Source organism: Panthera uncia, chromosome D1 (genome assembly GCF_023721935.1).
Source record: "Panthera uncia isolate 11264 chromosome D1, Puncia_PCG_1.0, whole genome shotgun sequence".
In the NCBI taxonomy this organism is placed as follows: Eukaryota; Metazoa; Chordata; class Mammalia; order Carnivora; family Felidae; genus Panthera; species Panthera uncia.
The window spans coordinates 73,663,503-73,691,465 of NC_064808.1; the positions used below are offsets into that span (position 1 = coordinate 73,663,503).

General features: G+C 49.0%; 1 protein-coding gene across 2 annotated transcripts; it reads left to right on the forward strand.

The window, feature by feature from the left end:
- Positions 1–21: 21 nt before the first annotated feature.
- Positions 22–27,440, forward strand: ENDOD1 (endonuclease domain containing 1). Of its 2 annotated transcripts, XM_049620420.1 has the most exons (3): positions 22–400; positions 23,150–24,049; positions 25,577–27,440. In XM_049620420.1, the coding sequence occupies exons 1-3, from the start codon at positions 101–103 to the stop codon at positions 25,589–25,591; spliced, it is 1,215 nt and encodes a 404-aa protein (XP_049476377.1). In that variant the 5' UTR covers positions 22–100; the 3' UTR covers positions 25,592–27,440. The 2 variants fall into 2 exon arrangements, with proteins under 2 accessions (XP_049476377.1, XP_049476369.1); XM_049620412.1 differs by having other exon boundaries at positions 23,150–27,440.
- Positions 27,441–27,963: the final 523 nt, after the last annotated feature.

Sequence of the window (27,963 nt, forward strand, 5' to 3'; positions counted from 1 at the left end):
GCCGCGCCCGGGTCCCGACTTCCCCTCCGGCCCGGCCCGCAGAGCCCGCGCGCCCCCCGGCCGGCCGCCGCTCGGCCCCGCCGCGCTCGCAGAGGCCGCCATGCGGCCCGCGCGCTGGCTCGCGCTGGGCAGCCTCCTCGCCCTGGCCGCGCTGCTGGAAGGCCGGCTGGTGGGCGAGGAGGAAGCCGGCTTCGGCGAATGTGACCGCTTCTTCTACGCCGGGACCCCGCCAGCGGGGCTGGCGGCCGAGGCCCACGTGAAGATCTGTCAGCGCTCCGCGGGCGCGGAGCGCTTCGCCACCCTGTACAGCAGCCGGGACCGCATCCCCGTGTACTCGGCGTTCCGCGCGGCGCGCCCCGCGGCTGGTGGCGCGGAGCCCCGCTGGCTGGTGGAGCCGCAGGTGAGCGAGCTGTGCCCGAGCCCGGGCGCGGGGCTGGCCCCCGAGGGCGCTTTGCAGCCGCTGCGAGGGCGAGCGCGCGGGCGGGGATGGGCGGCCCCGCGTCTTCGCGGCTAGGTCAGGAACCCCGGGTTTCCGAGCCTCCTCCCCGCACCCCACCCCCACCCCCACCCCTAAGCCACAGCAAGAGCCTGGCGATCCGCGAGCCTCCGGAGAAGCCGCGCCGCCGCCCTCGTCCACCCCGAGGCCCCCAGTGGGAAGTGATTCTCCCCTACAGTTCGGGGTAGACATCTGCAGTGTCTCATTCATTTCCTGACCAGTGAGGAGCGTGAGACTGACCATTTCGGATCAGCCGAAAGCCTCGGCTGGGAGCTCCCAGGCCTTGGCGCAGGTCGTTGCCACAGTTCTTTGGGCCTGGGTAGGTGGGTGGGCATTTTCATGCCCATTTTGCAGAAGAGGAGATCAAGGCCCAGGGAGTGAAGAGACTTGTGGAAGTCTGCCTAGCCGGGAAGATGGGGCAGGTGTTCACTGCCCTTTCTACTATGGAAAAGCTTCTCTTTTGCAGAGGCCACCTGGGCCTAAAAATCCCTTGTGCACACGACATCGAGTACATTCGGTCTGAAGTTGCGTTGAGTTAGGACCATAAAGGCACATATTTGTAGAAATGCAATGGGGGAGTTACAAATCGTAGGGAAACTGTCCAACTATTGGGAAGGGCAGACAAGTTTTACCTGACTCTTCCTAGCTACATTATCAGACCACGTGGAAATCATGTCATGAGTGTTCTGTACTGTGGGGTGAGGGTGACCGAACACTGTAAAAGGTTCCCAGAGGCCCTGCTGAACTGCCTTAATACATCCTGCCCCACGTCTGCCTAGCCATCCCCCTCCCTGCACACCCAGCCAGGCTCCCCTTTGGTCAGTTCTCACCGTCCTCCCACCTTGTCTCCTGCACCTGCCCCAGCTACCAAGACCACCCCCCCCCCCAGCTGGGAGCAGAGCTACCCACTCAACCCACTCATTCCTGATAGTCACAGCTGGCCAAAACCACATGGGCGAACGGATTGGCTTTCAGGTGCTTCATTCAGAGCCCTGGGTTGTAATCCCTGCAAATGTCATTCAGATATTTCTAGCTCTGAGAGCTTGGCCGGGTCTCACGCACTCTTGCACCTCAGTCTTCTTACGTTCCTCTCCGTGTCCATTCCATAGCCTATGATGTCAGGACCTATGAGATCAGGCATTGGAAAAAACCTTTCTAAGTTGTACACACCTAAGATATATATTGATCTAAACTTAGTTTGCCCTCAGCTGCACCCCCTCGAGCCCTCTGCATATACCCCAGATGATTATGCGTCACGATTGTGCTCCTGTCAAGAAACAGATGATCTAGTCCTTTCTCCTTGAGGGTCTCGTGGACAGCTTAAGGAGACCATATACATGGCGAGGAGGACACAGGGAGGCACGCTAAACAAATTTCAGTTCAATTCAGAGCACATTTAGTCATCAGTCACCTGCTGGGTGCCAGGCTCTTAGGGCACCAGCAGAACAGAGGATACCCCTTGAGCTCTAAGGTTTCCTAGTGTGCAGGTGAAGAATCAGCTGATGAGAGCTGGGCTGCGTGGGTTCGAGAATCAGCTCCTCTCAGCTAGCTGTAAACTTGGCCAGGTTATTTTAGAGCTAATGACGGGGTGGTGTTGAGGATTAAATGAGTTACTATATAAAGTTCCCTAAGAGATGCCTGGCATATAAGTACCAGCTGTTTTTAGGACATAAGCGAAACCGATAAAGGTAAACAAAATCCTACTAGATTTCACCTGTTTCCAGGGTGAAAGGGGAAAGCCTTAGGGTCAGGGTGACATTGGTGCTGTGCCTGGAAGGATGAGGCAGAGTTCAGAAGAGAGACAGGAGGAGGAACATCAAGAGTGAGAGTGGCGGCTTCAGGGGTTAGTGCGTGGGGAGGGGTTGGGATTACTAAACTAGTACAAGTACGCAGGTGCCAGTCTGCTCAAGTGTTCAGAATAAAGGGGAATAATGGAAGGGAGAGGTTGGGTGTGAAGGAGTGATTAAGGAAGGTGTAGTGAGGCAGAGCCATTTATGCAGTTACAGAAGGAGTCACAAAGGAGCAGGTTTCGTGGGCAGAACTGAGTCATCCAGGAGGTGGAGCCCCCGGGGCAGGAAATGAGGAAGGGGATGGGAGAGGAGGGGGGAAATTGTTCCAAATGGCATCTCGAAGCGTTGAGATGAACAGTGGTTTGGAAACAGTACAGGAGGCCGGAGGTCCCAGCGGGGGAGCTCAGAACGGTGGCAGTGGCTGATGTTTTCCTCTGCAAGATGGGCTTGGGTCCCCTTCCCACCCGGCCTCGGTGAAGTGGGCCAGGAGCCAGAGGGTATGAGGAAGCAGGGAAGGAAGGAGGGAGGGAGGAGGAGCTGCAGGCGGACTCGGGGCACACTGCGGCAGACCTGACTGCTGCCTGCTCCCGGAGGCCTGCCTCCCCGCCCGGGTCCTGGCTGCAGAACCATGCTCAGGGCTCGCTGTGGGCCTCTGGCTGCTTCAGAGCACTTGGTAATGCTGAGTTGCCCTGTGCCCACATCACCTTTTTATGAGGTCAGCTTTACCAAGAGCAGACTGGCGAGGGAGAGGCAGGAGGCCAAAGGAGTGCGGTGCTTGCCTTGGGTAATGAGTCAGTCAGGGCGGCCCTGGCCCCACGGCTCCCAAAGCCCAATTCAGCACCTTTCATAGCTGTCCTGCAGTTTCCCATGGGAAAAACAAGCTCCTAACTTGAAGATCATAGAAACTTGGGCACTCTTGTGCTTAAAACCTTCAAGGTGTTGGCTGCCCTACACCTACAGGACAAAGTTCATTCTGCAGGATGCAGTTTTACAAGGCCGTCCGTGCCCTGGCTCCTGTCTCCTGTCTCCGGCTCCAGCCTTGTTCTCACTCCTCCCCACCCTCACATTCTATGTTCTAGTATTATCCGGCCGCCTGGCCTGCCTCTCATAAAACTGTACTGTCTGTACTTCTGCTTCTGTACTGTTTGTCACTTCTGCTCATTCCTTTTTTTTTAATTTTTAAATTTATTCATTTTTTTAATTTTTAAATTTATTCATTTTTGAGAGAGAGAGCGTACGTGAGCATGAGCAGGGGAGGGGCAGAGAGAGAGAGAGAGAGAGAGAGAGAGAGAATCCCAAGCAGGGTCTGCCCTGAGCCTGAGCCTGACATGAGGCTCCAACTCATGAACCATGAGATCATGACCTGAGCTGAAATCGAGAGTCAGACGCTTAAGGGGAGCCTGGGTGGTTCAGTTGGTTAAGCGCCGACTACAGCTCAGTTTGTGCGTTCACAGCTCACAGTTTGTGCGTTCGAGCCCCGCGATGGGCTCTGTGCTGACAGTTCAGAGCCTGGAGCCTGCTTCGGATTCTGTGTCTCCCTCCCTCTCTGCCCCGACCCCACTCACACTCTGTCTCTCTCTCAAAAATAAATAAACATTAAAAAAAAAAAAAAAAAAAGAGAGACGCTTAAATGACTGAGGCACCCAGGGACCCCATGCTCCTTTCCTGTGCCCAGAATCCTTTCTGTACTACCCCCATCTTGCCCCTCACTTCTTCCTCTCCTCCGTCCTTTAAGACTTCTCGGTGTCATCTCTTCCAGAAAGAATTGTCCACCTGATTGTGGTCCATTGCTCGGGGCTCCAATAATTTCTGTCTTTTTTGTACTTCCCACATTGTTTTAGAATTGCCTACTTATGTGTCTGTCTCAGTGGCCCTTGAGAAGTGAATGCTGCACCCTTATTCATCTTGCTTATGTTCCTAAGTGCCTGGGACACGGACAGTCTTAATAAGTGTTGAATAAAATAATTCACTGTTAGGCTCAATCAGGCAGCAGTCAGGGAGACGCTCTGCTTGAGCCTTCTTGGGGGGACATGTACGGCTTCAGAGGCTTGCCCCATAGCTGGCCAGCAGCCGCTAATACAAACATGTCCATAAGGAGAGCTGGAACCCTCTTCTAAGTCCACCCCATTAGTCCTTGCTCTGGCCTTTGGAACGCAAATGACTTGGATCTCTTGTCTAGACAACAGCTCCTTGGTGTCGGATATAGGATCCCCATATCCGCCCACACTGGAAGAATTTAAATGGGATCTTCTGAGGCACAGAAGGAGAACTTTCAAAGGAAGCCGAGAAAACAGAGAGTTGTTGTAGGTTTTATGTGGAATGTGGTTTAAATTGAGAATAGGGGAAAAGGCAAAAAAGAGATGAGAAAATCCCATTAGCCTGATGAGGATGGTTTGGAAGGCTTCCAGTCAAGACCCCAGAGACTTGAGAAGTGGTTTCTGGTATGGTACCAGGAGCCTCACACCTTTTAGTCCCTCGATTCCTTGCCATTTAATGGAAGAAATTTTGGGTAAGGTATCGGTGATGCCTTTCAAGCACATTGTCAATTCATGCTGGAGACCGACATTTAAGATCCTACCAGTTTTTAAACATGAATACTGAATGGATCTGGCTTTATATTCAGCTTACACTTTTTTAATCATACAAAAATACTCTGATGTCATTGTCTTTGTTGGAGAGATGAAGGGAGGTTAATTGATGTGCCCAATGTCACACAGTTTGGATTTGAACTCATGACCCTTTGCTCTTAGTTCAATGCTCTTTCGGTACGTCGTGGAGATTCTTTGACCTCACAGTGAATCCACTGCGTTAATGGTCATGGGGCTTTCCTCCTCCTCTTTTATATGGGGATCTTCATTTCTACTCTATTTCTCTTTCCCAATGGTTGTAGGACCAGTGGGAGCACATATTTGGCCACATAAATGTTGCTTAGATGTCGGTGGCTCTGGAGTGAAGGGTATGTTCTGGTGAACTACACAAGCATTTTCCTAAAGCGTCCGATAAGGTCATATTTCAAATCTTAGTAAATGTGAACAGTCATCACAACTTAGAATCTTGATCTAAGTACTGGATCTTTCATTTCTAACAGCAAACAGGACAATTCCGATACCTACTTTCTAGTTAAGAGACTTGAATTCAGACCCCTGCTCTGCCACTTATAAGCGATGGGACCTTAAATTCTTCCAGTCCTGTTTTTCTGATCTGTACGTTAAAGGCAATGATAGTGTTTTTCATAGAGTGGTTGTGACAAATGCACAAGGTAACACACACAGACATGTAGCACGGTACCCAGAGTACGGTAAGGTCTTAGTAAATATTAGTGTGTATACTTTATTAAGTTCTTACTCTAATGGGTGTTATTAATTGAAAAACTTCATTTGTGTAAGCCCTGTGCCCAACCTGAGGCTTGAACTCACAACCCTGAGATCGAATCACATGCTCTGCCAACTGAGCCCGCCCCCTTTTTTTATTACTGTTTTTGAGAGAGGGAGAGTGCAAGCAGGGGAGGGGCAAAAGGAGGGGGGAGAGAGAGAGAGAGAGAGAGAGAAAGAAAGAGAGAGGAAGGAAGGGTGGAAGGATGGCTATCCCAAGCAGGCTCCATGCCCAGTGTGGAGCCCGTCGTGGGGCTCAATCTCACGACTGTGAGATCATGACCTGAGCTGAAATTAAGTGTCAGATGCTTCACTGACAGCCACCCAGGTGCTCCTATTATGTTTTTAAGATTATTTTCTTAAGTAAGCTCTACACCCAGTGTGGGGCTTGAACCCATGCCTCTGAGATCCTCCCTGTCCTGAGTAACCAAGAGGTGTGTTGTCACAAAACAAACAGTGAGCAATCGCATTGCAATTTATTGTGCTGAGCCCGGGTGAGAAGTCTGGGAAGCGCCTACTCAGAGGGATGCTTCCCAAGTCAGTCACTCGCGATGTCTTCCTTACCGGGGCGCAGATAGCAGAAGCCAGAGTCACACAAGCTACCTTGCCTTGCATTTTTTTCCTTTTCTGGGTTTTTCTTCATCTTTGAATTCAGTGTTCCCGTCTGATTTGTGGTCATCCTCAGGGGCAAGTTAAGGTACTTGCCCTACATTGGCGGAACATTTCAGGGATATTCTGTCCTCAAACAGCCCAGTGGACACCGTTCATCAAGTGTTCACACTTAAATCTGAATAGGTCAGAAAGGAGCTATCATTTATTGATCCCTTACCGTGTACAAGCCGCTAGATGCAGAGCCTGGATTAGAGTTTATGGCTGTCGGATTCCCAAGCTCTTACTACCCTTTCCACTCTATTGTACCGTCTCCCAAATCCAGTGTTTGTATTTTCTCTCCAGATTCCAAATGGACTGACTGGGGCTGTTCCTTTACTGAATTCATCTAGGTCTCCGGATGCTTTGTGGCTTTGCTCCTAATGGACCATTCTGAAAATCCCTGTGTCAGCCTGTCAGTAGCTCAATTATTAGCTCCTGGTGATTCAATGGATCGTTCCTTGACTAAGGATTGTATTCCTTGGGTTTCAAATATCTCTTCCTTTTAACTGTCAGTGAAACTTTTAAAGTACAAGTGAGAATATGAGAAAAGAAATCCTCCCATTTGCCAGTGGTTTTGCTTCTGGTGATCTGGCCGTGCTCTTGGAATCACTGTTAGTTCAAGAACGTTTTCCCCTTCAAGGTGTAGATCGTGTCTCCTGGGTGGCCACGTACCCTTTTGATTCTGTAGAACATGACATCTGATGGCAGCAATGATCTGCTGCCTGCTGATATATCTGGCCACTGAAAGGAAGGAAAAGTAAAAAAGAAACGACTCATGGGGCGAACCAAAAATAGAAGCGCCATTAGTATTCCAGCCATGCTTCTATTGACCCAGTGCCGGACAGAAGTGTGGCTCAATCAAAAGAGGTCAGGCTGAGGACATTCTATACTTTCAGTCAAAAGGAAAAATATGGTACATTTCATTTTGGAGAGTAAACAGATGGCGGACATAGTAGTTGAAAATATAAGTTAAATTACATGTTCCAGTTGACTTGTACCTTAATTTTAGGGATGATCGGTCTTGAGTTTTGATTGATTTTCAATTGGCAGGAACACCTAATGCTTTAACAAAGCCCTGGGCCCTTTGTCACTTAATTCACTAAATCGACAAATATTTATTCGAGCATCTGCTATGTGTGAGGCACTGTTCTAGGCCCTGGGAATAGAGCAGTGAATCAAACAGACAAAAATACCGTCTCTCATGGAGCTTAATATCTACTGGAGAGCACAGGTGATTATAAAATAAATAAATAAAAGACAGGGCATGTTAAATAGTGAAAGGGCGAAGAAAAATAAAGCAAGGCGGGAGGATTTGACCTATCCGGGAAAAGGTGAAGTTTTTAAAGGGCTTTCAGGGGAGACATCGCTGTGGAGGTGACTTTGTATACACACCTGAAGGAAGTGACAAAGCCAGTCATGCGGGTATCTGGGGAAAGGATGTTCCAGGCAGAGAACAGTAAGTACAAAGGCCCTGAGGCAAGAGTGTTCCTCACGTGTGAGAAAGAGGCCAATGTGTCGAGAGAAGGAGAAATGAGGAGAGTAGCAGGAGATGAGGTCAGAGAGGTGGTGTGGGGGATGGCAGATCACTTCGGGCCTTCTGGGCTATTTGTACGAAACCTGCCTTTGGTTTCTTAGTGAGATGGGATGAGATGGGATACCATGGTGCCCACTTTGAGCGGAGGATTTTGGACGTGCTCTGACTTACATTTGCATAGGGTCATTTTGGCTGCTGCATTGAGAACAGACCGTAAGGGTTCAAAGGCAGAGCAGAGAGACTAGCTAGGTGGTTTCAATAATCTGGCAAGAGATGGTGGTGGCTTGGACCACCGGGGCTGGCATTCTTTCTAGCTCAGAGTATATTTTAAAGGAAGAGCCAAGAGCAAGAGAAAGGGAGGAGTCACAGATAACCCCCAGGACTTTGGCCAGAACAACTGGAAGAATGGAGGTGCCTGTGAATAAGGTGAGGATACTAAGGGAGGAGCTGGTGTGTTAGATGTCCTAAGGGTGAGATGCCTTTGGGTGTTGAGCAGAGCTTCAGGTGGGGGCCTCTAACTCTGAGTACTTTATCACACAGGGCACTTTTCTAGGTGTGTTTTCACATGTAATCTCACTTAATCTGAGGATCCAAAGCAGGTGCTGCGCTAACAGCACAGAGCCCGATGCAGGGCTCAAACTCACGAATCTCGAGCTCACGACCTGAGCTTAACTGAGCTTAAAGCTTAACTGACTGAGCCACCCAGGTGCCCCCCCCCCCCAATCAGGATTTTATACAACAGAGCATGTTCCCAGCCCCACTGCCATGTGCCAATGAACATCAGTGCCCGCAGCCTCCAGGAGCACCCTTGTGCCTGCAGCCACGGCAGGTCCGAGGATCTGTAAGTACCTCATTGGGCTGAGGGCGCTGTTGCCTCCTTTTGCAGTCTTGCTCCGTTCTAATCCATCCTGGGCATTCCTATGGCCGTTATGCAAGCAGACATTCTCTATAAGGTGATTCCTCAGTGGATCACCTAAAAACTCCTTCAAGCCACAAGGATCGTCCCGAGTCTGGGTGAGCATGGCCAGGATAAGGGCGGGGTCTTGGGTCTTGTCGGGGCGTGGAGCTGTTGGCTGCTGGAGGTGGGCTGGGTGCCACGCATGAGCCTGACAGCCCGGCTCCTGACCAGGTGCCAGTTGCCTGAGGGAAAAGGTGCAAGCAAACTACACCCTCCAGAGCCCCACCTCTGGAACAGAGAGAGAGAACCTGCTCATCCATCCGTCGGTCCTAGCGAGTGCGAGAATCCCTCCGGTGCACCCAACCTGGCTCCGCAGAGAAGGAAAGCCAGGCTGAGCCCAGCACGTTCTGAAACTGCATAGCCCAGTAATGTATTACACCCTGCTTTGGGACCAGAAGAGGGACTTTGCTCCAACTCAGCACACCCCACCTCTTTAAAAGTACAGAAATTCCTTTTTTGCCTTCAGGACTGTTGGTAAACTGGAGTCCTTCCCCTGTGCAAGTTCTCACCTTTGCCCTTACGTCCTAGGTAACCTGGTTTTAACGCAGCTTGGCCAACGAGCCTTCCCGCTGTGTCTGGGCGATGGCAGCATTGGTTTCCGGAAGTCCCCTTGTCATAACAGTCGTAACTGAGGGAAGAAGCCAACCCATATCACATCAGCTTTTTGAGTGGATCGGCCAGGATGCATGATAGAACTGGGCCATGTAAGGAAATGGCCACTGTTGACGTTTCTGAAAGACTGGGCATCCACTGTGGTCTCCAGATGCACGGAAGCCGGGGAAGGGAAAGCCGGGTTTGTGAACCATAGTACGCCTTTACTTGTTCTGGAGCATCTCCACTGTATCTGGAGCCGTGGCACCCATGACGACAGAGGCCTCCTTCATGGCCAAGCGCACCGTTTGGTGTGGTTGGTGACCTTGCTCTTGCACCTCAGCCGGACAGACCTCGCTCCTGTGACCCCTGCCTTCCGTACTTTGGAGGCCCAAGTCTGCTCACCTTCCTCTAGGGCTCTGCAAAGCAGCTTCCCCATTGGTTAACCCTTTCTACCCACATCTCTGAATTTACTGCACTCAGAAGCCAGAGAAATACTCTCAGATCATTAATCCCATCGTGCCTCCAACAGCCTCAGCGGAAACTCTCCAAGGCTCCCCGTTTCTCCTCAGATAAAGATAAGGCCTTATCGTGGTCTCCGGAGTCCTGCACGCGTGGCTCCCGTTCCCCGCCCGGCCTTATCTGGTGTCACACACATTGCCAGGCCTTTGCTTCTAGCCACTTTGGCTTACTTCTGTGGGGTGTGGTGCTGCTGTTTTTTCACGCCCATCATAGGGCCTCCGTACCCGCTGTTTTGGTTTTGTTTTTCGTCTTCCGGGATATTCCCAAACAGGTCAGCTGCCCAGAATACTCTCTAGCAGTACCAAACATACCTTTCTTTGCTAGCGTGTTACAGTTGCACAGTTATTTGTGGAACTAACTGAGCGCCACCCAGCTAGACTCTAAGGTCTGTGAGGGCAGGGTACAGGGCTGTTGTTGATGTCAAATCCTCGCCCTCTAACGCAGGGACCGGCAAACCGTTGCTATAAATGGCCAAATAGTAAATACTTCAGGCTTTGTTCGCCGTGTAGTCTCTGATGCACTGATTCAGCTGGGCTGTTAGAGCACAGAGACAGGCACAGACAATACATACATGAACGAGCACGGCTGTGTTCCAAGGGAACTTTATTTATGAAAACTGGTGGTGGGCTGGATTTGGCTCACAGGCTATAGTTTGCCAGCCCCATGGTCTAGCCCAATGCCAGCACTTGGGCGGTAATTAAGGAGTGTCGCTGAATGCTGAGCGCTTCGTGAATATGGATTGAACAGCAACAGTGAAATTCGAACGCTGGGCGGGTCGTCCTATTCCTATTATAGCCCGGCAGCCCGAGATACATCTCAGCTGTGTGTGGTGAGGGCCCCTGTTTGTCATGTTAAGGGTTTTTAGGATTATAAACATAACATATGCTTATGGTAAAAATATTTTTCGAACATTCTAGAAGTATATAAGGAAAAGGGTCTCATTTCACGCAGATAACGAACTAATCTTTACAATTTGCGTGTGTGTGTGCTAACATTCCAGAGATTTCTGTTACACATAGAGACGCATGGAGGCACTCCTACTCTTTATTCTAGTCAACAAGGTTCAGGGCCCTTTTGGACTCTAGCACGCCCCTCAAACAACCATCATACCCATGGAGTGGGAGAGTGGAGGGGCTCTGGATGAGTGAATTTGCACATACACAAAAATAATTTATTGCATTTAGAAATAGAAGGCCTGGGGCCTCCACATGCAAAGTCTATTTCTTTCAAGTCGGTATCCAGGTAACTCACGGACAGCCTGAAATAATCTTACTTTCTTCTCCCTTCCTGTGCTCCTGAGCAGCGGTGATCCTTCTCCTCTTAGAGGAGACTTGCTGGCCTGCCCAAAGTCACAAGGCAAGGAGGTGACAGAGCTGACAGCTCTCCTCATGTCTAACCTGGTGTTCTGTCACTCAGCCGTGCTGCCGTGTCGTCTCACATCGAGAGGAACTCGAAGAAGAGCGATGTTCATAAAACCCAGGAGGAAAGGTCCAACACATGGAAATGATCTTGCCCGAGAGCAGATTTACTAGCCTCAAATCATATTTATTACACAGCGTTGAGAAGCACATGCTGTCTCTTTTGTGCTTTAAACACAAGGATAAGATTTAATAGTTTGAGGAAGGTTTAGGTTGGATGCAAATAAGCCATTTCCTGACAGCGAGAGTTATGACACCGTGGGGAAGGTCCGAGGGCTGTGAAGTCCCTAGCGATCTTTAAAATGAAGGGTGGATTTTGCCAGTTGGCTTTGGAGAAACGCTATTTTTTATAGCTGTAATCTCTTTTCTTTTTTTCTAAAATTTGTTTTTTGGGGGGCGGAGGTGAAGGGCAGAGAGAGAGGGAGACAGAGGATCTGAAGCAGGTTCTGTGCTGACAGCAGAGAGTTCAATGTGGGGCTCGAACTCATGAACCTCAAGCCCATGACCTGGGCTGAAGATGGACGCCCAACTGAGCCCCTCTTATAGCCGTAATCTTGCGTGGAGACAGGCTTTGAGCCTTTCCCGGTTTTCTGAGGAGGGTGACTCTGAAATTGGTTGACAGTGGTGATATCTCAGCCTCAGTTCCATGCCTGAGTGGCTCACTGACCAGGCCCATTACTGTTGCTTTTGCTGCTCTCAGTATTAGGTACCATTCTGCTCCCCTGTTCTTGCCACAGGCCAGTGCTTGAGTTTTTCCTCTCTTCTTGTACGTAATAAATGTGGTCACAGCCAGTCAGACAGAGACAAGAGTTTATCACACATTTGTTCTCTGGCAGCGAGTTGGGGTTTAAGAGGTAGGCATGGAATTACAGGGGTTTTCGGTGATTGAAACAAGCCCACGCCGTTTCTTATCTGCTCATTCGCTTACTCATTCCTGATCAGCGGGTCTAGAATTTTAGCACTGCAGAGTATGAGTAGTCAGGTACCCAGCTCCTGATTGACTCTTTGATTAGTGTTGTCATTCTCTTCCACGCCAAAACCATTTATTCAATTACCAGTACTAAGCCACGATCTAGGAATCTAAGACGTGGTCATGGAACAAGCCCCAGCCCCTTTCCGCAGATAACTTGTTACTTAAGGTAGGAAGGCAGATCGTGACCCCAGCTTAATTCTCTCCCAGTAGACTGTTAGCCCTGAAAGGGCAAAGACTGAGCGAACATACAGAGTGGTTCAGAAAATGGGTCTTAGCGGGAGACAAAATTGGGCCGTGTCCCAGCTCTGTCATTTATCAGCTGTGTGACCTTGGAAATGTTACCGAATCTCAGGGAGTTCAAGTTCAGTCCCTGTCTGTGGCACAGGGCTAATTGTCCCAATTCCATGGGGGAGTGACGAAGATTCAGTGTGACAGTGTGTACAAAGGTCACTCTGCATCGTGTCCAAGCCCTCACTACATATACGTTAAGCATGTTGAATGAACAAGTCACCTTTGCTTCCCAGACCATGCCTGCCTTGGAGACAACCGGGATGAGGCTGACCATACTCCTAGGTTTGACCCAGTATTATTTCTTTTCTTTTTTTTTTTTTAATTTTTTTTAACGTTTTTTTTTTTTTTTTTTTTTTTTTTTTTTGAGACAGAGAGAGACAGAGCATGAACGGGGGAGAGGCAGAGAGAGAGGGAGACACAGAATCGGAAGCAGGCTTCAGGCTCTGAGCCATCAGCCCAGAGCCCGACGCGGGGCTCGAACTCACGGACCGCGAGATCGTGACCTGAGCTGAAGTCGGACGCTTAACCGACTGAGCCACCCAGGCACCCCCCAGTATTATTTCTGAAATGGCTTCCTGGCCTGTGATGGGAAAGTGAGAGGTCAGACTCCTAAGGTGGCCAAATGGGAGAGGAAGATAGGTCGGGCCAAGCAGCAGATGCAATAAAACCAACAAAACTGGGGCTTTGTCAGTGTTGTACCCACTTCGGTAAAAAGAAGCGTCCAAAGGTCAACTCTAAAGTCCTTTGTAATCCTGGATTTCTCTAATAAAATACGAGCTGGCCAAAAACAAAAACCAAAAATCCAACTCCTGCTCCAGTGCTACCTTTCTTATGACTGGTCTCAGCCTTTTCTGTGGCTCCTATGCTGTCTTCCATGTTACTTAGCCCATTGATGCATTCTTTCTTGAAGAATTTAGTAGAAGTTCCTTCTCTCTGGTCTGTGGGGTGCCCCCTCTGGTCTGTTCCGAGACTTCTGGAACCAGGACAGCCTTGTCTCTTTCCTTTGTTCCTGAGATTTAATCCAGGTGTCTGGGAAGTTCCATGTCTGTAAGGTTCTTGCCCCAATTCCCACAGGGGGCTTTCTGGGTTCTCCTGATGCTTCGGGCTAGTTGGTACATGAATCATAAACTTACCCAAGCTTATTCAGGTGAAGGGTAGGGCTGTTGTAACAGATGACTGGTAGATTCACAGACATAGCAACGGAGGTACACACAGGCCTCAAAGGAACCAGAGCTCAGAAACTTCTAGAAACCAAATGGTCCCACAGACTTTAGGGTCTTTATCCTACTCTCCTCTTTTAACTAGTTTTCCTGCTTTCCCATGGGTCAGCCTGACTACCACCTCTAAACTGCATGTAGCAGCCTCCATACTCTAATTGTTGTCTGTCTCTGAGTTTCTTGGATTATGTTGGATTAAAAACCTAAGAGAGCCATCTGATTGGTTGCTGGCCAGATTGGCCATCCCTTGGTTGTGACTGGCAAGGGGGTGGGGAAGGGGAGGTCACGTGGTCAGAAATGCTGTTTTTAGAGATAGTATCTGAAATACTCAGTTAATTTAGAAACAGAAGTTGACTGTGGCATGTTGACGAGGGCTGATATACCTGGTGGTTGCGGGAGCCTGGTTGGGCGGCCATATTAGATTACTCGAGGGACCTTCACTACTCAACAGAACTGGTTCCGTGTACCAACTGTATGTGTAATTCATGCCACAGAGGCCCTGAGGTGGAATTGATCCTCCCAGGACTGGGTGAGCTGTGATCTTGGGAAAGCACTCACAGAGGCTGTCTCAACCCAGGGTCCTGGCAGGAAACAGATGGAACTCTCAAAGTAGTTTAACCGACAGAATTGAATGAAGAAACGATTTACAGAGAACTAAGGGAGTCAGCAAGACAGGGTAAAGCACCTGGGGCCTAGCCATTGCAGGGACCTGTTACCATCCCAAGCCCGTGGGGTCAGGCAGGAGCCTGGTGAGAGCCATGACTGCCCAGAAACTCAGCCAGAGCCACAGCTGCAGCAGCCAGGTGCAGGAGGAGCCAAGGAATAAATACTCTGGTCTCTCTCTTCCCACCCTTCCGTTGGCTGCTCCAGGCAGAAGCCAGAGGGCATGAGAGCTCAGATGATGTGAGCCAGCCTCCTGGGGCACAGAGCAGGGCAGAGAGGAGTGGAGAAAGGATCTGGGAGGCCAAAAGACACCCCCGGCATGGGGGCTGTGGGGCTGGGGCTGGGCCTGAGCGCCCAGGAGGAGTTCAAGCAGCAGAGAGGAGTGGTGAGGCACCCCCACCACTGAAGTCATGGGTGCCCATACAGCGGGAAGCAGGGAAACACTCACGATACATCCATATAACTGATGTTGTTGGGAACGGATTGGCCTGTTTTGGCTGAATGAAAGGGAAGATTTGAGAGAAGAGATTGGAGGGGTTGGGGAGGCCTTCTGAATATACCTGTTTGCCATTTAACCAGGCAATATAGGATACTATTGAAGATGTTAGAATAGTGAGATCTGCTCAAAAGAGTATAAGTAGCAAAAAAGGACTTCTTATTCTGTGGATGGATAAGGTAGGAAATCCATGTTTACACAGTTTGATGATCAGAATATTCACTGCTCCAACAGGTGGAGGATTTAAATGGCCCTATAATACTTTATTCTCTCCCTTGGTATTGTCATCACAGCTCTTGCAATTTGTGAATAATACTCTCACAAATCGCAAGGATCATGTGGATCTTTTTTTATTTTAATTTTTTTTAATGTTTTATTTATTTTTGAGAACAAGAGAGACAGAGCACGAGCGGGGGGGAGGGGCAGAGAGAGAGGGAGACACAGAAACCCAAGCAGGCTCCAGACTCTGAGCTGTCAGCACAGAATCTGACATGGGGCTCGAACTCACAGACTGCGAGATCATGACCTGAGCGGAAGTGGGCCGCTTAACCGACTGAGCCACCCAGGCGCCCCTTATGTGAATCTTTAAGCCCAGCTAGGCACTACCCAAGGGTGACTTAAACATTTGTTTTTTGGTGTGGGGTTCATGGACCCCCTGCATCAGCATCACCTGGGGTCGTGGTTAAAAATGCACTTCTGAACCCCACTCCAGTCCTGCTGAATATACCTCTGGTGTGAAACACAAGATTCTGCATTTTTAACAGGGACCAAGGTGCTTCTAACACAAACTAAATTCTGAAAACTACTGATTTAAGGAGACAGCACTCATTTCTTGTAGTGGCTATCTGGGCAGGAGTGAATGCCACCAGGGACCCATATGATGAATGAGAATCTGATAAAGATCTAGCCCAGCGGGTTCTCAATTTAGAATCATCTGGAGAACTTTAAAAACATCTTAGATGCCCAGCCCTCTTGCTACTCCAGAATTCTCATTTAATTGGTCTGGGGCGAGGCCTGGACATATTTTATGTAAAACTTCCAGGTGATTCTGACAGGCAGCCAGACCCAAGAACCTCTAATCTTGTTTGAACTCGGAAGGTGGAAAAAGTTAGAAATGGAAGAAATGTCTCAACTTAACAGACTTCTTGGAATTCCGTACCCCACGGTCAAGTGCTAAGAATAATTGCTCTGGAAAAGAAAGCAGAGAACAGAGTGGAAAACAGGCTGCGGTGAGTAATGAGGAAGGAAACCAAAGAAGACCAGGGATGATGTAACCTGAGAAGGTACTGCAGTTCTGGAAAGGTCTTAAAGGACTCGGGCACTTCTGTAGACTCCCAGCAGGAGTTTGAAAGTTGGAGTTGGGCATGAGAAGGAGGAGCCAGAGGAGTCCCACGGGAGCTTGTCTGTCCCTGAGGCCACCCATGGGCCTCCCCTCAGGCATCCTTTGCTGGCCCAGCCGTGTATTGCCAGTTTAGGGTTGGTGCATTTTTTAATCCCCCCGTTTCTTTCCATTTTTTTAAATTTTCAAGAAAAGGTTGAAATGGAAGTGGGACATCCTTTGATTCTTTCTTTTCCATCATCTTCTGACTCGGGGGGAGAGAACCCTTCACGCAGCTTATCTTTGTACCTCCACACCCTGGACACGGGCTGAACACCTACTGTGTGCACAGCACCAGGAGAGCTGGAAGGCCTGCTCCTCCCCAGGCAGGAAGGTGTGTGAGCGGCCCTGGGGGCCCAGAGGAAGGGTGATTCACAGGGAGGAAGGCGGAGGGCACCCCAAGGCCTGCCTGAGTGCAAAAGGGCTGGTCAGGAAATGAAAAGCCCTGTGTTTCTCTTTCAAAAGAAAAAGAAAAAAAAAGAAAAAAGAAAAAAATCCTAGTAGGTCTTCTAAAGCTGTTTCTGTTCCCAAGGGGATAGAGAATATTTTGGATGCCAAATAGGGAGGATTTTTTTTTTTTTCTTCTTAAATGGGTGGGCCGGAACTGTTTATTCCCTTCCTGAGAGCTGAAAGGTCTTACGGTTTGTCCTTCCTCAAACGCCCCTCATTTGCTATGGAGGCTTCACCAGCCTCCTGCTACTTTTCTGAAAGGCAGCTCTTTCCTCGAGCTGCATATTTTCCATGGCAAGTACATTGTCTCAGACTTCACCCAAGGCCTCAGATCTAGTTCATTCTGATGTGCGTGACTGTGCGGAGGCCCTGTTTGCGCATCCAGCTCCAGGTCTGATAAGATCATCCGATGTCACCGCTGTCAGCTGCACTCATGTTCCTTGTAAGGAGGGGGCCCTCTTACCCACTTCGTGGTGGGCAGCGGGATGATAGCATCTTTTTAATGTCCCTGTGTGTGTATGTGTATGTGTGTGTGTATCATAGTTCAGCGCAAAAGCAAAATCGGAATACCAGCTGTTCTGCTCATTCAATCACTTAAGTCTTGTTGAAAATAAAACAGCTCCCAAAAGAACAGCCTGTTTGTCCCCACAGAGTAGGTAGGCGCTCACGGGGGGTCTCTCCTGATCACAGGATCTTATCCGAATCAGCCCAGCCGAGAGCTTATCTAGCCTTGGGCTAAGATTCTCCAGGGGGAGGAAACACCACCCCTTTCCGAATCATCACAAAGTTCCAGAACCGTTTTGATGATCCTTCTAGATGACCACCTTTTCCATGCGGCGGATCGTGGAGCAGAACCAGAGGACGAGCTGACCTCTCTGGAGCCTCTCTTTCTCATCTGCAAATTGCAAGAGATGATGTGCATCAGAAGATTGTTGCAGAGGTCAAATGAGGTCACTCTTGCAACAACTGTCAGTCACTCCCCGATGACAAAGGGCCGTTGTGCTGGCTGCAGGAGCACAGAGGTGATCGGGCACTGTCTCGGACCCTTCAGTATAGTGGGATGGACAGATGAAGAAACACAGTTTCCGTGCCTGCCAGCTGTCCCCCCAATTTGTCTCTGCTTGCCTAAATCGACCATCCACTTGTGTCCCGTCCCCCTCAGCCACACCTGGCTGCCACTCCCCAGCCTCCCCGGTCCACGTCCCCTGAGCCCGTCTTGCTCGTCACCTGCGCTCGCACCCACTCGAGTCTCTCCATCAGCAGTGCCAGTGGCTGCCACCTGCCGCCCTCCGTCCCTGCCCACCTGGACTCTGAGGTGCTTCAATTCTGTTTGCAGTGCCAAGGCCGCCCCACTTCAGTCCCACCAGTTCTTTCTCTGCACCTGTCCCTGACCTGTGGGTCACGGCTGTGCACAAAAGCAGTACAAAAACTGTAACTCTGGCCTAAGCACAGCTGGTCTGTCCCCATCCTGGTTGGCTTCCATGGAGCCTTCCCTTCTTTCCAGCGTCTTTCCTGCCCTCTCTCATGAATTCCCTGGCACGGTGACCACCAGAGGCTGGCAGACCTTCCCTGCCCTCCTGATGCTCTGCCTCCATGTCCCCACTTACGGCAGAGAACTGACCCATACCAATTCCCCATGTCCCCTCCCCTTCCCGCCATGTTCTCAGGAGAGGTCCCTTCACCCCCGGCTGACTCTTCTCCATGTGCTCCCAGTACCATTCCCTTTGCTGTCCCATCCCCCTGTGGCATTGGTGTCCTCACCACCAGAATACTAATAAGCAACACCCACCAAGAACCTAAAATACGCAGAGTCTTCATTATGCTTTATGCAGATGAAGTACAAGAGATGGTCCTGGGGGCACCTGGGCTACTCAGTTGATTGAGCATCCGACTCAGGTCATGATATAATGGTTCGTGGGATGGAGCCCCGCATCAGGCTCTGTGCTGATGGCGTGGAGTCTGCTTGAGATTCTCTCTCTCCCTCTCCCTCGGTCCCTCCCCTAGTTTCTCTCTCCCTCTCTCTCAAAATAAATAAACTTGAAGAGAGATGATGCCAGTGTTCGTGCGCCTTACAGTCTGTAAAAATATATGAAACAAATGCCCAAGAGCCTGTTCTCCTGCATATGTAGACACCGCCCCCTCCCCAATCCCAGTATCTTCTTCTGTTGGATCCATTGTGTGTGCTCTTTAAAACTAATCTTGGTGACTAGTGATGAGCTTCTCCCACATTCCCATCCTCCTCACCTGGGCATTCCAGCCCTCTTGCAAAGCCTCCGTGCCGCTGTGCTTCTGGGACATTCCGGGACCCTGTGCACACTCTCAGGGCTGCAGCCACTCTCTTGCCCCATGGCACAGCCCCCTGACTGGTCTTGGAGGTCTTGACCGGGACCCTCACTGACCTCCTGTCTTCTGGCCCTGTGGGACCCTGTGTCTCGTCAAAACCCTTGTGCAGGCTTGCTGCTGGGAAGGGGGTTAAGGGAACTCCCCTGTACCTGCCAGGCCTCTGAACTGTTGCAGAGAAGGTGCTTGTGAACTTGGTATGATTGCAACCTTAGAGGAGTTGAGAAGAGAGAACAAGAGGAAGGGGGAAGGATGGGGGCAGAGTATGGCTGCCGAGCCTCCATGTTTGTGTTCTCCTCCTGCGGACCGTTGTCACTGTCGACAAATAGCTCTTCTTCCTCACTCAGTGACAGACTCCCCTGTGGCAAATCTGTACCAGGTGACTCATGTCCCTGATGTTTGCATGGACCTCGCAGCCCAGAAACCCTCAGGGACCGGGCTCTGCTCAGTGACACTGTGCCCCTGAGATAGATGCCTTTGAGCCCCCAAGTGCTCCCTTGCACAGAGACTTGAGCAGTCCCACCCTCCCAATGCCCCTTTCCCTCGGTGGTATGTGGGGGCCGGAAGACCATCTTTGCTTATCTCCGTGACCTGCTCCTCAGCAAAGGGCCTGCTCGTCCCCTGCCTTTACCTGAAGCTTCTCAAACAAGTGGTCTGCAGTCCGCTCTTGCTCTGTCCAGTCACCTCCCCCACCTGTCTTCCTTTCCCAGTCCTCTGTGGACATCACCCTTTGAAGTCTCACTAAGGATTCTGGAATCATCGAAGGCCTTGATTTTCGTCCCCATCCTTCCATTTCCCCTCTGGCAGGTGCCACACTGTTGATCTTCTGTAGCCAAAGCTTTCTCCTTCCTTGACTCTTGATGTGACACTAGATGACTGATTCTCCTGCGGCTCCATCTGTGTTTCCCAGTTGTCTCTTGTCCTCTGCCTGTCCTCCAGCACGGCCGCCCTGTGGCTCTCCTGTTCCCTTCCTTACCCAGAGGCATGGACTGCTGCTGGCGCGGAGCTGGGGTTTTGGAGTCTGAGAAGCTGGGTGTAAGCCTTGGCCCTGCCACTTACATATTGGATGACCTTGTACCTGCTGCTTAACTTTTCGTGTTCCTGTGAGTAAAACGAAGATGATGATAACACCTAGCTGGGAGGGTTATATGAGGAGTCAACGCAGCAGCTCAGTGCTTTCCAAAGTGTAGTCGTTGGCAAACCTGCTTTACAATTTTGGCCACATCCGAGGTAATGGGGATCCTATCAGAATTAAAAAAGATGCTTCGTACTGGGCCCCTGGGTGGCTCAGTGGGTTGAGCGTCCCACTTTGGCTCAGGTCATGATCTCACAGTTCGTGAGTTCGGGTCCCACGTCAGGCTCTGTGCTGACAGCTCGGAGCCTGGAGCCTGCTTTGCATATTTTCTCTCTCTCTCTCTCTCTCTCTCTCTCTCTCTCTGTTCTTTCCCTGCTCACACACTGTCTCTCTCTCAAAAATAAATAAGGATTTTATTTATTATTTTTTTTTTTAAATTTTTTTTTCAACGTTTTTTATTTATTTTTGGGACAGAGAGAGACAGAGCATGAACGGGGGAGGGGCAGAGAGAGAGGGAGACACAGAATCGGAAACAGGCTCCAGGCTCCGAGCCATCAGCCCAGAGCCTGACGCGGGGCTCGAACTCACGGACCGTGAGATCGTGACCTGGCTGAAGTCGGACGCTTAACCGACTGAGCCACCCAGGCGCCCCAATAAGGATTTTAAAAAAAATTTAAAAGATGCTTTGTATGGAGCTTTCCATGGTGCCTGGTATGCAGTGAGCATTCACTAGGTGGTAGTGATAATTATCCTGTGATGAGTTATCTGTATATCAGACCATTTATAATCTGCTTCCTGCCACCGTTTCCAATCATCCTTTCATTTTTCCTTAGTCAGAATCCGATTTTCGCCAGCTGCTGGTCTCTGCCCCGACGCCTTGGTGTAGAAGTCTTGTTAAGCCTTGCTGACCTTTCTGTTTCTCTGAATTTATCCAAGTCTGGCACATCCTCCTAATACCACCTCAGCTTCTGCCTTCTTCAGGAAGAAGTCATCGTTGACTGCATTCATTGTGCCCTTCCTTCCTTTCAAATTGGTCTGCTCTTTTTCTTCATAGCATGTATTCGGCATTTAACATAAACTGCACCGCACTGTTGTTTTTCTCTTGGTTTCCTATTTCACTTTGCACCTATGTCTTGTTTTCCTAAGTAGATGGTGAATTTCTTAATGTGAAGGCCTGTTTCGAGGCAAATAAGGCAGTGATCAAGGACACCAGCCATGAGGCTGGACTTTCTGCATTCACATGGTAATGCCACCACTCACGGTGTGGCCTTGAGTAAGCTTCTTAATCTTGATGTGCCTCAGTTTCTTCATCTGTCAAAAGGTGATCATGGTACCTAGTTTTTTTGTAAGTTTAAATGAGTGAATACTTAGCATAGCCACTCACTGATGTAATACATGTAAAGTTCTTTGACTTGTGCCATGTAGGGCTCATTAAGTGTTGATGGCCGTGGTGGTGGTTTTTGTTACCAGTCCTAACACTTCCTTCTATAGTACTGGTCCCACATAATATACGCTTATTAAATATTACTGAATGGATGAATATTTCCCCTCCGGTGCTCCTCTGCAATTTTCTGTCAGTCTATTTTTCTTACATGCATGTTGGCAAGAAAATTGAAACTCTCCTGTCATTTAATTCCAACACACACACACACACACACACACACACACACACACACACACACAAATCCCATGGGTTTTAAGAGCTTTTACTGTCTGGCATAAAGGCCAACTCATTGAGAGAAACAATTGTTTTTTTCCTTGCACTAAATTTGAAAAAGGAATTTATTATAAGATTATTTATGGGGCAGAATGCTGGTGGAGGGGGAGAGTTCATTTTTCTAAAACCTCTTAACATGTGATCAGGAAAAAAATTTTCCACTAAACACAGGAACTATATCAAATGACGTGGGTGGCCCAGGGGGACCAGGTCAGCTGGGAGGTGGATTACAGAGAGAGCTTTGTACCTGCTCCTCCATCCACAGGTTCCACTGGGAAACCAAAGAGTAAGATGAAGTGGTGCGTGCAAAAGGACAAGTGTCACCCAGAAATGTAATCTGAAATCACCTCTTACATCATAGGCGTATTTTTGTCTTCAGCGAGCAGTGTTGTCAGAAATTTACAATCATGGCAATAACCAGATCATTAAACTATGTCTGCAGAGAGTGTGGAAAAATACATCTGCCCTTTGCATGACAGCGCGTCAAAGAATATATTAGACTTCCTCAATCAAATACTCTTACTATTTCTAGTACGGTTTTCCATACCTGAGTTAGGTATTTTAATTCCATACACACTGACATTCCTTCAGAAAGTGGAGCCTCCCAAGACATACTTGATTGTTCTGCAGAGTTAAGCAAGCATGGAGTTGCTGGGAAGCCGTTTTGCTGCCTTTACTCGATAGAGTTTCAGATGATGCTGTAACAGATGACATTAAAACACTCGTCACCTTGGGATCAGAAGAGTTTTGTCATAGGTTAAAACAATGGTTTTAAGACAAGACATAGGAATCATAATGGGGATTTCTGTCAGTGGAGGTCAGCTAGCAGACTATCATAAGACCCTGGGATTTAATGTTTTATAAACGGTATGGTAAAGTGACTTCATAATGTAATACCCAATGTGTGTGTGTGGTGGGGGGGGGGGGACGCACGTGCGCAAGCGTGCGTGTGAGAAGGTGTTATCACAGAGCAGTTCTACCCAGGTGGAGTGTACGCAGGACAGAAAACAGGAAACAGTCTAGTTAGAAGCCACTTTGAAACACCAGTGTCATGGGATATTAGGATGAAGTGTGTGCGCACCAGAGGACCAAGCGCTCCCGAACCCCAGCGCGAGGAGGGTTCGTGCCGTAGGGACTCCAGAGCCTTGGCGGAAGGGTTCGAGCGCACCGTCGCCGCTGTGAACAGCACGCATCTCAGTCCTTGCTCTCTTCTTTCAGATTGACGATCCCGCCAGCAACCTGGAGGAGGGGACTGATGAGACTGATGCCATCGCCTCCGTGAACAACCTGGGGAGCAAGCAGGCCCTGAGCACAGATTACGTGGATTCTGATTACCAAAGAGGACAGCTGTTCCCGTTCTCCCTTGGCAGTGATTTCCACGTGGCCACGTTCGCTCTCACAAATGCAGCTCCGATGACCCCGTCCTTCCGGGAGCGGTGGTACATGAATCTCAACAGCCTAATGGACCGCGCCCTGGGCCCTCAGTGTGGCGGTGGGGAAGACCTGTATATCCTCACGGGCGCTGTGCCCTCAGACCGCAGAGTTCATGGCAAAGTGACCGTCCCTGCGTTTGTTTGGCTGGCAGCCTGTTGTGCCGTCCCTGGCAGCGGCTGGGCCATGGGCTTTGTCAAGCACACCCGGGACGGTGACGTCATAGAGGACGTGATGGTGAAAGAATTGGAGAAACTGCTTCCGTTTAACCCTCAGCTGTTTCGGGACAACTGCGGCGAAACCGAGCAAGACACGGAGAGAATGAAAAAAATCCTGGAAGTGGTTAACCAGGTCCAGGACGAAGAGCGAGCGGTGCGATCGGAAGAGGGCGCTAGTGCCCGCTCTAGCGCAAAGAGCGAGAGATCTGCTCTGCTGCCCCCAGAGGCCTCTGAGGAGAGGAGTAGCTTTTGGGGCAAGTTGATGGGCCTGCTCGTGACCCCCGTCATCAAGCTTTTCCAGTTACTTTATTATCTTGCAGTGGGGATCCTGAAGAACATTATGTGCCTCCTGTGGTTTGTTACCAAGCAAGTGATTAATGGCATAGAAAGTTGCCTTTACCGCCTGGGTTCGGCCACCATCTCCTACTTCTTGGCCATTGGGGAAGAGCTGGCCAGCATTCCCTGGAAGGTACTCAAAGTCATGGTCAAAATCATCAGGGCCGTTCTGCGGATCCTTTGTTGCCTGCTCAAGGCCGTTTGCCGCGTTCTGGGCATTCCCGTCCGAGTCCTTGTGGATGTGGCCACTTTCCCTGTGCACACCATAGGCGCGGTTCCGATTGTGTGCAGGGACATTGCAGTGGGCCTCGGTGGCACTATCTCTTTGCTCTTTGACGCCGCTTTTGGTACTATGGGTGGCCTGTTTCAGGTTTTTTTTAGTATCTGCAAGAGGATTGGCTATAAGGTTACTTTTGACAATTCTGGGGAGTTCTAGAACTCAAAAAAAAAACCAGTCATGTCCAGTTACGGTGAATTTGATTTTTTTTTTTTTTTAAAGTAGAGAAAGCTGGAATATTTTGTCTTTGCAATGGGTTTCTGTTCACTGTCAATTACCACTCTATTTTGAGCGTTGGTAGGGGTATTTGCATGTTTTTGCAAAGGAAGATGGTATAATTTAGACTTGACCTAAGGGAAAGGTTGAGGCTGGGATTATGTGTAGGACATCTGTGTGGTGTGGGCAGACTTCCAAAGCATTAGAATCTTTATTCACTCTGCTATGGGTGGACCACTTGAGATTCTCTGGTGTTCATTTGTGATAACTAAGAATTACAGAGGAGGGAAGAATTAGAAGGCAACTTGAATCCAAAGAGTTTTGAAGCAAAGGAGAAAGGAATCTTGTTTCTGTTCTTTGAGACTTGAGGGCAAACCGCTAGAGATGATGTGGAGTGATTTCGTTTTCATTTGCTTCTCTTTCTCTCCAACTCGGCTGACCTCGGGAATGTGCAGACATGGTCCCCTGCTGAAATCACTTTTTTAGGGATAAAAAGAATTTGCTCTATCCCTTAGCTTTCCATGGCTTCCAAGGACCCGTAAGGTTGTGTTTTTTTTTTTTTTTTCTTCCAAAGATGAATTTTGCTGCATTTTTCTTTTAGGTAACGATAAGCGTGTTATGTTAAATGTGGCATAACAGAGTTTGAATGTAAGGGCAAAATTTTTTCGCCCTTTGAACAGTGTAGTACAGTCCTCTCAGGTGTAAAGAAGAGAATGCAAGGGTCGGAGCCCTGCTCTGAGTAGGTGCCGCAGGTCTGAGAACATCCTTAGCCAAGCTTGGATTAACTTGGTGTAGATTAAATTTCTGGCTGACAAGAATGGGCCCAAAGACTGACATGTTAAGCTAATATGAAAATCTGCATTCCTTAATATTCTAGATCAGGCTTTGTTATATATCAGGCAAGTACCCCATTACCATAAAGCACTCAGACCTCTGTCCTTAAATGATTGTTTTGGTTTAAGTGTATATAAAAGAGCCACAAAAGAAAAACTATTCTAGCTATAATTCCATATCCGTATATATCTAAGTTTATATACATATAAACTTGAATAAGAATCACTATGTCTTAGGAAATAATTTTTTAGTGTGTTTGAGGCTAGAAAAGTCTCCCATTAATGCAAGTTTGGTTTGAGAGCTAATCCCTATTTTTTTTTTTTTTTAATCAAGCACTTGTCATTTTAAATCATGCCCTGAAAGAGAAAGCAGTATCTTCCAAACTTTGCTCTGCCTTCCACAGCTGAGCTGGAATCATCTGGATTTTTCTGAACGTTCTAAAGAGTTGCCGTGAGGTAGAAAGAGGCCAAGTGTAAAATGCTGATCTTGGCAGTGCAGGGTACCATTCATCTGAAAGTTAGTTGCAAACACCTGGGATCCAGAAAGGCAACAAGGAGAGAATAATGGGCTAGCTATCTGCAGCTGGTCAGTAGACAAGAAATGTGAGTGTAGTGACTTACATTTTGCTGAAAAATAATTGAATTGCACCCAGTAGAAGCATAGCTCTCCTGACCAGTTGGCGGTACAATGTTGGGGATTACGAACACCGGACTAGTCCATGATAGGGGGATATGCGCTAGATTTATCCAAGAATCTTGAGCAGTAGTTTACCAACATTTCTGTTCGTGAATGTGAACATCTGTAGTTGGGCTTCCCTTCATTTCAGCGGCGTGGAGGTGCACGCCTTGGTAGTAAGGGGTGAGGGTTTGCCTTGGTACTAAGGGGTCAAGAATCCTGCTGGCAGAAGGGAAGGGAATCTACGAAGCAGCAAGAGAGATGGTCTGGCCAAACCCCGAACTGATGAAGAAACCCAGGCACAGGGAGGGGCCAGGTTTGCCTTAGTTTCTTTGCTAGCTGATGAGAGACCAGGAGCCAAGGTCTTTTGTACCTGTCCTGCCACACCTGGGGTGTCAGATGATGTGTGCGTGTGTGTTACTACTCAGCTGCCTCCTTGGACCATTGGCAGGGCTTTCTCCGTCATCCATCAAACAGAGCCTAGGCCCTGGCTCATCAATGGGATTCAGCCTATGTGATGAAATGATTAGCCGTCCATGCACAACCTCATGCTTACTGCCTCCCGCAGAATCTGTATTCCCTCACAGTATATATTTGCATACCGACAAGGCCCAAAGGGGGCATCTGTGGCAGCTTGAGCCTCTTGGCACCATGCAAGAAACAGGGCATCCAAACTGCTTCTTAAGAGCCATTTGGAAATGGCTTCTTTCTCATCTGTAGTTGTTTAGTGTCTTATTTATTTATTCTTGTGTGGCCTTTTGTGAAATCTGGGAATGAATAATAAAGCAAAATATATCCTTAAGGTTAGGTGGCCGAGACCCTCCACTCTGGACCGCGAGGGTTGGCTGTGCCTCTCGTTTACCGGAGCTGGCTCTAGCAGGTGGTTGGACTGCTGACCTTGCCAACCAAGCTACTTTGGGCTTTGAGATGAGAATTTGAGGTGTGAATCCAGATCGATGAACCCTGTCTCTGGCTTGAAGACTTTTCTGTGGCTCTGTTATGTTCTCAGGCCCACGAGAGGTCAGCCAACTCTTCCTCATTTATGGAGCTAATTTTCTAGTCTGTGGATCAGCCACGCCTTTGGACACTCCTGTTTTCCATTGTGCCTTTTGAGTGTTGGCTTCTCACTCACCATCAGCACTTCCACCTCAATGCAGACTAGCGAGTTGGGAGAAGGAACTAGAATGAAGCACTCGCCATTCAGTCAGCCGTTCATCTGTCAAACATGCATTTTTGAACATCGAGGTTGCAGAGTTGTAGAGATCAGCGATACACGGATCCCATCTTGGAGGAGTTCAGGAATCTAGTGGAGGAGAATACACGGTACAGTGGATAACCTGTAACATATCATGGCTGGTGCTGCAGGGAACGTGCCCCCTGGAGCACAGGAAGAAAGCCCACAAAACCATGGAAATTAGGGAAGCCTTTCTGGAGGGTGTGACAAAAGCCAATTGGACATTTTCAAGCTATGTACAATGCTGTGCACCTTGCAATGCTCAATAAAGTAATTACTGACAACTCATTAGCTGTTCTGCCGATCTGTGTCATTCTATCTATCTTATTAACCATAAAATAACTAAAGGAGGAGAATTGTAATGGTTGAGATGAGCTTTGGGGATTATCTGTGATTTTTATTTTTTCCTGTTTTTTTCGTTATCCACATCAACCCAAGCAGTTTCTGCTCTCATCTAGATTTGTTGAAATTTTTTTCTTCAGTTCTACAAGAGGGTTAGATCAGTGAAAGAGGGCTTACAACTACTGTTCAGTGTTCTTTTCTCCGAAAAGCTGTCTGGGATACCAGGTATTTGCGATCTGTCCTTCAGAAATAAGCACCAAGGGCTTACGCCTTCACTGATTCTGGATCACATAGAAAATTACAAAAACACTTGTTTGTTCATTAGGAATCCCCACAGCATGAAAAATAACAAGCAGTCTCTGAGCAGAACCAGTATTCTCTGTGGCCTTAGGTGGGGCACCCCATCTGGGATGGAGGTGATTCTTGGCTGTCTTCCCATTTGGGCAGGATCTGATACGTGAGTCTGTGT